Genomic DNA, 9719 nt, shown 5'->3' with positions numbered 1-9719 from the left:
CCTCACACATCTTCTCCATCTCAGTTGACTCTGTCCTTGCAGCTGCTCAGAACAAAATCTTGGGTCATTCTTGGCTCCCCTTCCCCGCACCTCACAATCAATCCGTAAGCAAGCCTGTGGGTTCTATTCTTAAAATGCAAGAAGCCGACCATTTCTCACCACCTCCACCCCCCCACCAGGAGAAGCCACTCTCATCTCTCACCAGGTCTACTGTAAGAGACTTCTCACTGGCTCCCTGCTTCCACCCTGGTCTCCAGGGCTACTGGCTATTCTCCACACAGCAATCGGAGTCATCCTTTAAAAAGAGAAATCAGAGCAGGCCACTTCCCTGGCCAAAACCCACCGATAGTTCTCCTCTCACTCAGGTACATTGCAAATGCCTTACAGGGCCTTTGAGGCTCTGTGGGTTCTGGCCCCTGACAGTCTCTCTGGCCTCATCTTCTACCCTTCTCCCTCTAACAACGGCTCTAGGATCCCTGGCCCTGTGGTTCCCTCTGGCTGAAATGCTCTCCTCCCAAATAGTCACATGGCTTGTGTCCTGACTTTATTCATGTTTCTGCTGCAATGTCACCTCATCAGAGGGGGCTTTCTTAACGACCCTATCTAAAATAGCAAGCCCTCCCATAATCCCTCTCTCTCCTTTTCTGCTCAGTTTTCTCAATAGCACTTCACATATTGACTAGAACTGGGCAGCACCTGAGATTTTACAAACTAATAAACTGTTACTGTTTATTACTGTTTAGTAATAGTCTGTTACCTTTTCATGGATGCTGCAGAAGACATGAAACTCCTGGGTAAGGGACAAAGGACATTATTACTCAAGGTAAAAGCAGTAGCTGTGGCTTTACCTTTGTGTTATTTTCCCCATGTCCCGCAAGCCCTGCAAAGGACCCACCCATCATGTTTGCCTGTACACCTTGTGGATGGCATTATAGGAGAGGAACACAGAGGTTAGAAATTCACCACTTTTATAGTGAATGGTAGGCATGCCTGTTCTTTTTCCGGTTGCTTGTTTTTCCTGTTCTTTTTCCAACCCTCAAGGTTGCTTGCTGCAAAAACAAACCCTTAGAAATGGCCTGGGTAAAGAGCTTTCAGAGCCCTGCTTTCTTGGCATATGCCCAGCAAGAACCTGCAGGGACTCAGAGCCCACAGCAGATTGCGTCTCCAGTTATATAATTATCTGCTCATTGTCTTGTCTCTCCAACTAGAGCATAAGATACATGAGGGCAAAGATTTTGTCAGTTTGTATGTCCAGCACTTTAAAAAGTGTCTGGTACATAGTAGTTGCTCAATAAATATTTGTTGAATGAATGAATTGATTTACATCCATTGTTTATTCTCAGCAGTGATTCATTCATTCATTTCCTAGGGCAGACCCAATGCCCCACCCTGGGAACACAGATGAATCAGACATTACTGACCAACTCAGTGTGATGGGGGAGTAGGACCGTGATCTCACAGTGTGTTCATTACTGTGACATCTGGGAGAAAAGAGGCATACATCCTGTCTAACCTAAATCCTTCTCACTGTGAACCAAACTAGTTATACCTTGCTTAGAAAGAGCGGGCAGTACATGGCTTCAGGGAGCCCCTGCCCCAGCACAGATGGTGCTTTGATTCCCCATGGCACGGGGCATGCAGGGGACTCCCTGACAGTCAGGTAGTAGTAAGTACTAGGAAAATAAAGTAAGGTGGGCTAGGGGATAGAACGTGATGGGTAGGAGGAGCTACTTTAGGTCAGGGGAGGCCTCGCTAAGAAGGTGATGTTTGGGGCTTCCCTGGTGGCGCAGTGGTTGAGAATCTGCCTGCCAATGCAGGGGACACGGGTTCGAGCCCTGGTCTGGGAAGATCCCACATGCCGCGGAGCAGCTAGGCCGGTGAGCCACAGCTACTGAGCCTGCGCGTCTGGAGCTTGTGCTCCGCAACAAGAGAGGCCGCGATAGTGAGAGGCCCGCACACCGCGATGAAGAGTGGCCCCCGCTTGCCGCAACTAGAGAAAGCCCTAGCACAGAAACGAAGACCCAACGCAGCCAAAAATAAATAAATAAATAATAAAAATAAAGGAATTCCTTTTTTTAAAAAAAGAAGGTGATGTTTGGGCAGATGTCTGCATGCGGTGAGAGAGGAGCCAATTAAATATAGTGAAGAAGGGAGGGTGGGAGGGAGACGCAAGAGGGTGGGGTTATGGGGATATATGTATACATATAGCTGATTCACTTTGTTATACAGCAGAAACTAACACAGCATTGTAAAGCAAATATACTCCAATAAAGATGTTAAAAAATAATAAAGTGGAAAAAATTAAAAATGCTAAATAAATAAATAAATATAGTGAAGAAGAGGATTCAGGCAGAAGGAGCAGCAAGTGATAAGACCCCAAGTGGGGAGCATTCCTGACACTTCTGAGGAGCAGCAAGGAGGCCAGTGGCTGAAGCAGGTGGCGTGAGGAGTGGAGGAGGTGAAGCTAGAGAGGTGATCGAGGGCCAGGTGACTGAGGCCCTTAGAGAGTCAAGGAAAGACATTGGACCCTGCTCAGCATGTTCCAGGAGGGGCTGAGCTGAGACCCATTCAATCCAACTGTGCTGAGTGCCTGCCTTGGGCCAGGCCTGGTGCTGGATACTGTGACCCAGGCACAGAGGTTTCAGTGGTGGACGGGCAGATAACAACAACCAAAGGCAGCACAGTGGGTGAGAGCCAGCATGGGAAGCAGCTGGAGCCCAGATGAAGGTGCATTAAGGCTCCCTGGGGGGCCCCCGCTATACTTTGCTGGGGAGGTGACTATTGGCTGAGGGGTCAGGTGAGTTGGTGCTTGTCCCATAGGTAGTGCAATAGAAAATAGTTGTGTGTAAGGCCCATACTGTGATGAAGTGTAGAGATTGGCAGGAAGCCCAGACCCAGACCTGGAGGTTCTTGTATCATCAACACCCAGAACTTGCAGGGCCATCAGAGACCTTCTGGGCCAGTGTTTTTCAAACTGACTTCTGTAAAACCCTGGGGAGATGCCTCAGGGGCACCGTGAGGGGCAGGGGAGAAGCTGAGTACGTAGGGCCCAGAAACCCCACTCCACTATTTAACAGAAGCAGCTCTGGCTTCATCCCTATTACATATTGAGCTTCCCATAAACTTTTGTGTGAATAAAGAATCACGTAGCTAAAACAATATCTAAGGGCCGCTGATCAATTTTTAAAATAAATTTATTTATTTATTTTTGGCTGCGTTGGGTCTTTGTTGCTGCGTGCGGCCTTTCTCTAGTTGCAGCGAGTGGTGGCTATTCTTCATTGCGCTGCGCGGGCTTCTCATTGCGGTGGCTTCTCTTGTTGCGGAGCACGGGCTCTAGGCACGCGGGCTTCAGTAGTTGTGGCATGCGGGCCCAGTAGTTGTGGCTCGCAGGCTCTAGAGCGTAGGCTCAGTAGTTGTGGAGCACGGGCTCAGTTGCTCCGCGGCATGTGGGATCTTCCAGGACCAGGGATCGAACCCGTGTCCCCTGCACTGACAGGCAGATTCTTAACCACTGCCCCACCAGGAAAGTCCCCTGTTTATCAGTTTTAAAAACAGATTTATTAAGGTGTAATTGACACATAATAAGCTACACATATTTAAGGTGTACAATTTGGTAAGTTTTGATATAAATATACACCCAGGAAGCCACCACCACAATCAATTTATAATGAACGTATCCATTACCTCCAAAAGTTTCTCTGTGCTCCTTTCGTCCTCCCCCACCTCCTCTCTGCCCTCCCACTCCAAACTGTTCAACGGCACTTTGCCAGCTTTGCTCATCATAGTTCAATACTGGAAATGCCCCAAATGTCCTTCAGTGGTGAACAGATAAGCTGTGGTACATTGGTAAGGCAACATCGTCAGTGCAGAGAAAAGCATTGTGCTGAGCAACAGGAGTCAGACACAGAGGAGCACATACCATAAGATTCCATTCATGTGAAATACAAATACAGGAAAAACTAATCTATGGTGACAGAAATCAGATCAGTGGGTGCCTTTGGGAAGGCGGTATTGACTGGCAAGAAGCAGGAGGGAACTGTCTGGGATGATGAAAATATCCTAGACATGGTCTGGGTGGCAGCTGCAAAGGTGTATACACAGGTAAATGTTCATCACTTAAGGTTTGTATTTTACTGTATGTACCTTAGAACTTAATAAAAATCTCTCTGGAAACTCAAACTCACTCCCCTTGGCCCACATATGCTGGAGAGGACACTCGCAGGACTCCCAGATGGTCCCACAGATGGCAGGGTGTCTGTGAGGTGGGGGACCCAGAGACCCAAAGCCATTTTACCCATAGCCTTTGCCACCTGCCCGTCCTCAGTTTCTGGGAATGGACTCCCCAGGGAGATGGTTCCTCGAAGACTCTTCCCCACCCCGTGGGCCTCTGGGGCTGCTCTCTCCTCCTGAGACGATAACCACTGCTGTTTATGGAATGCTCACTGGGCCTCTGAAACTTTGCAAACACTCTGTCTATAGCATAGGAGGGAGGACCCAGGCTTGGGAGGTGGACCCTCACCTCCAGCCCACCCCTGCACATGCCTTGGCTTTGTCACTGAGAAGCTGAGTGACCTTGAAGAAGAAGAGGGTAAGCAGCTTCACGTCTCTGAGCCGAAGCTGCCTCAACCTCAAAGTGGGCTTCAACAACTAACCAGCTGGAGGACCAGATGAAGTGATGCAGGGCCCAGTCCTGGCCTGGGGGGGAGGGCTCCGTGGCTGGGAGCCACGACTCTCTCAGGCCGTATCCCAGCCAGGGGGCCTCTGGGGCTGGTGAGGCAGAACCAGGAGGGCAGCCCCTGCGAGCGGGCCTGCAGCCCAGGCTAGGGCTCCGACCCTGGCACTGAGACTCTTGCCATGTGACCTTGGATGACCAATAAATGAGTTAACATAAATATGTAAAGTACTGAAAGCAGTGTCTGGCATATGGTAAATTACGCTACAGTGGACCAATGTGTCCAGAATCTCAGTCTTGGTTCTTCCCTCTATAACACATGACCCTCATTGGCTCTACTGGTCACTGCTTCTGTGTCCTACCCACGTGCCAGGGACCCCAATCTCTCCCTACCCTCAAATGACAAGTGTCCAAATCCTCCTAGTTATCTTGGTAGGGGCCACTTCCTCTCTAGGTCTAGTAGCCGTGGGGTCCAGCAGCCTGCTGGGTGGCTCCCATCTGTCCCGAATTTATCCAACCCTGCTCTGCCTGTCATCTCTGTACCATGTGCACAGTGCAAGGGATCCTGAAGAGAAGGCTGGTTGCCAGGGCAACAGAGGATAAAGCCCTTGCTCTGCCAGACTGCTGATTGGCTAAGGCAGGTCCCACCTCCCGCTATCCTGAGGGTGGGGGGCAGAGAGAAGGGTCTCCAATGGGCAGGGAGAGGTACAGGCTGCCGGAGCTAGCCCAGGACTGCCCCCTCCTGGCCCAGTCAGAGCCCCTGGGCCTGAGAAACTCTGTCTCCCGTAGGGGGCGTTGGCCTCGCCCTTTCTCTGCTTCCAGCACCCGGGGCGGCTGCAGATGGCAGCATCTCTGGGGACAGCAGCTGCGACTGAGTCCATGGGCCGACACTGAGCTGCTTAGGCAGAGGCTGTGCGCTCAGCCCGGAGCCCCCGGAACAGGCATCTGCAGGGCTTGAGGTGGGTCTGCGGGCACGGGGGTCGGGGTGGGGGATTGAGTGGTGCTTGGGAGGCAGGGAGAGGGGCTCTGCAACCCTCACACTGTCCTGGATGGGACTTTAGCTGGAATGGGGGCTAGAAAATTCCTTATAGATCATCTGATAGCCCCCGCCCCCACCCCGTCACTGTGCAGGGAACCCTGGAAGTTCAGAGAGGGTGAGGAGGGGCCCAAGGTCACACAGAAGGCCAGTGAATGTTTTGCTTCAGCTAAGCCAGTCCTCTGAGAAGCCAGGAGAAGGTCTGGGGTCCTCAGTTGCCCCAGAATGCCTGGGATTTTGTTCACAGGGCTGGAGAGGTTGGGAGACCCTGAACACTGCTCCACAGGCCCACAGCATTGCAGCTGAAATGGCTTCTGCTCTGCCCAAGTCCCCCATTCTCATGTGTAAGCTCAAAGGAGGCTGGGGTCCTGGGTGTGGCCAGGGGAGGGGGCACGAATCACTTGGCCTCAGTCAGGCTAGTTTGGAGCAGCCTTTCTGCTTGTAGGTCCCCTTCTCCACCTCCCCCTAAACGCAGGCCACACCAAGCAATTCTGAACCCTCTCTTTGGCTCTACAGACGGGCAGATGGTTAGGAGGACACTGCTGTAACCCTGACTTTGGGCCATTAGCACACTCTTCATTTTATTTCTCCATGAGGAGAATAGGGCACCTTGAGACACTGTGTTTCAGAACAGCCAGTGGGGACCCTGGAGGGCAGGGGAGGGGCTCTGGGTGGACGCAGGACTGGGAGGCAGCATCTCTCCCTCCCCTGGGGTCACAGCCCACCTCGTAGACCCACCTGGCAGTAGAGGGACAAGAGGAGCTGGAGCTTGGAGACAGAGGTCTGAAAAGCTGGAGCTTCTCTTCAGCCTGCCCTGGAGGTCATTCCATCCATCCCCTTTCTTCCCTCCCTAGAAGACAAGGTGGGCCTTTGCTCATTTCATTCTGTTCAGGTATTTTCCCCATCAAACCTCAGGACATCGCTGGGGGGTTGGAGTCCAGCTCTGTCACTTCTCAATTGGGTAACTCAGGGCAAGTTAGTGAACCTCTCTGGGCCTCAGTTTCTTCATCTGTAAAATGTGGACAGTAACACCTACCCCATAGGCCTTTTGTAAGGTCTGTGACTGCATTCTGACCATGGTCTCCCTGCCTGACAGGCAGAAGTGGGGCTCCTCACCTTACCCCTTTCTCACACCTCAGGAAGGGGTTGAGGGTGGGTTAAATGGGCCCTGATTTATTCCATTTCTGGAGGAGATAACCTGTGGTGTGGCTTTTAAAGTATGTACAGGAGTTTGCCACATGAAAGTGAATGCAAAGGACATTCTAAGGAAAATGAAAGCATATGCAAAGATGTAGACTGTATAACATGCAGATGCACATAGGTGATTGACAAGCGGTTCCCTGTGATGGCACGTAGTGTGGGAGATGAGGCTGGCAAGGTTGGCAGAGAGCAGATGTGGGCACCTTTGGGCCATTCTAAAGAAGCTGGGTGTATGTAAAACTTGTGAAGCACCTTAAACCTGCTAGCTTCCACTTTCCTGCTTTCCCCACCTCTGGTGCACTGGAAATAACAATAGCTGATATTCACTGAGTGCCGATTCTGCACCAAGCAGCATGTTGCTAAATGCTCCTTAGGCATTGTCTTGTTAAACATTCACAGAGACCCTAAGAAGTGGGTCCTACTTCTATGCCCATTTTCCAGATAAGGAAACTGAGGCCCAGAGAATAAGAACAAACTACTATGTAGCACTTGGTAAGCGCCAGGCACTGGTTCTGAGCATTTTACGCAAATTAACTCTTTTAACAGTCACAACAGCCCTATGACCTAGATACTGTTTTCACTCCCATTTTACGGATGTGGAAACCAATGTCCAAGACTTTTGGGGCTGGCACCTGTGTCCATACTCTTATAATTATGAAATGGGGCATGGGCCTGAATTCGGGAGCCTGTGCAGAGCTTGTTGATATCAACCAGGTCCCCTAGGGATGGGCGGTTGTTCACCATGCTTTCACCAAGCCACACCTAGCCAGGATGCACGGGTGGCTGGGGACCCACTCATCTGTGAGGGGCCTAGCAAGTGGCAGCCTCTGCAAATGCACAGTCAGAGCCGGGAGGGGCGGCTCAGAGGAGGCATGGCCCAAGCTGTCCTTTACTGAGTGCCCTAAGGGGTCAGTCACCTCACTGAATCCCCACAAGGCTCTGTTAGCGTCCCCTTCTGCAGGGGACAATGCTAAGGCCCAGAGAGGTTAAGCAACTTGCCTGAGGGCACACATACTGTTGAGGGACTGAGCCAGGGCCAGCCCTCAGCTATAAGCTTCCTTGTAGAAGGGTGAGTAGGAGCTGAGTGGGCCCCTGTGGTGGGGGCAGCTGTGTGCTTGGTCAGGGGGCCGGGGCTGCTGAGTCACTGCCCTCCACTCTCCAGGGTCTCCGTCTTCCCATCCGTAAGGTGAAGCTCTGACCTCCTGGCTCTGTGAAGCCTGCGGGGCCCCCTCTGGGAGGATGGGTGGGATAAGCAGCCTCTCTGCTGGTTCTCACCGACCGTGTCTCAGCAGCCAAGGCCGCCGCGATGCCGCACTTCCTGGACTGGTTCGTGCCTGTTTACCTGTTCATCTCTGTGCTCATCCTGGTGGGCTTCGGCGCCTGCATCTACTACTTCGAGCCCGGTTTGCAGGAGGCGCATAAGTGGCGCATGCAGCGCCCCCTGGTGGACCGTGACCTCCGCAAGACACTGATGGTTCGCGACAACCTGGCCTTCGGGGGCCCCGAGGTCTGAGTTGACCGGCTCTGTTGGCGGTGGGGAGTGGGCACCGGGTGCCCTCTCCCGTCCCGCCCAGCCTGGAGACCCCGGGGCAGAGGGAGGAGAACCCCTGGTCCTCCAGGCTCTCCCTCGCAGCCTGGCTCCTCCCAGGAGGAGGGGCTCTGGGAGGACCCTGGCTGTGGGGAGATGGGGCACCTGGGTGCCTTGAGATGTCGCTGCTGATGGCCCAGGGCTTGCTCTCCGGGTCAAGCCAGCTCACCCCACACCTGCCCTCCCCAGCTCCGGGGACGCCCCACGGCCCCCCAGTGCCTTTGTGCTGCCCAGCACTCCTGCCCCTCCACCCGGCGTCAGGCATGGCTGCCCCCGCCTGTCCTGAGCCTCCAGATCTCCCACTTCCCTACCAGATCCTCGGAGATGCTCAGCTCCCCACTCCCGCCAGTGGTATCGACCCTACAGCTTCATGGGCCAGGCTTCAAAGCTGACCCAGGAAAGGGCCCCCTTTGGAGGGATGTCAACTTAGTCCAGCCCAGCCCTACCACTCTGGACCCGGGCTTGGCATGGATGAGTGTGTGTGGTGGGGTGTGCAAGGGGCAAGGCCATAGAGGAAGGAGGTGTGTGTGTGTGATAGAGAGAACTTTTGAGGGGAGTGGGCAGGCGTGCGGAGGGGAGGAGAAGCATGTTTGTGTGAGAGGGAGGGGGGGGCCCAGGCAGGATGGGAGGTGGTGGGGATGGGGTGAGCTTTGTGGGCAGTGTGGGGACCACCAGCAGTTCCCACCCGCCTCCCTCGTCTGGACTTCCCTATCCCTTCCTTTTCCCAAGGCTGAGGCCGCTGGCAGGAGCCCCTGCCCTCCCCTTCTGGTCCTGAACTGCACCAGGGGCCCCAAGCCCACCCTGGAGCCCTCCTTCTCTGTGGGGCACCACTGCCTCCTTTTTGGACATAGATTGGCAACCTGCTCACTCCCCTCCTTTGGGGCATCCGTCTTAATTTATCTCAATAATAAAAACTCCATGACTATCTTTGCAGGACTGTCTCCTTTCCTAAAAGTAGGATCATGTCTATCATCTCACTGGGTCCTCATAAAAAACATGATAGTTCAATATCCCCCCATTTGGGGGATGGGAACACTGAATCTCCAAGAGGAAAGAGCAGTTTCTCAGCAGTGGCACTATTGACTTTTGGGACCAGATCATTCTTTGTAAGGGGGCTGTCCTGTGTGAGGTAGGGTGATGAGCATCTCTGGGTTCTACCCACTAGAAACCAGTAGCACTTGTGCCCTCCCCACTAACTAACTGGAATCCCCGGGGTAGAGAAC

At 53.1% G+C, this 9719-nt stretch overlaps 1 protein-coding gene across 1 annotated transcript; it reads left to right on the top strand.

Annotated features, from left to right (window-relative positions):
* Positions 1–5366: 5366 nt before the first annotated feature.
* On the top strand, positions 5367–9423 carry SMIM45 (small integral membrane protein 45). The gene is made up of 2 exons (XM_057556972.1): positions 5367–5631; positions 8201–9423. Exon 2 carries the CDS (start codon positions 8215–8217, stop codon positions 8419–8421), a length of 207 nt encoding a protein of 68 aa, XP_057412955.1. The 5' UTR covers positions 5367–5631; positions 8201–8214; the 3' UTR covers positions 8422–9423.
* Positions 9424–9719: the final 296 nt, after the last annotated feature.

This window comes from Balaenoptera acutorostrata, chromosome 11, assembly GCF_949987535.1.
Source record: "Balaenoptera acutorostrata chromosome 11, mBalAcu1.1, whole genome shotgun sequence".
NCBI lineage: Eukaryota > Metazoa > Chordata > Mammalia > Artiodactyla > Balaenopteridae > Balaenoptera > Balaenoptera acutorostrata.
The sequence above is the reverse complement of the archived record's forward strand: the minus strand, read 5'-3'. Positions and strand labels throughout refer to the sequence as shown.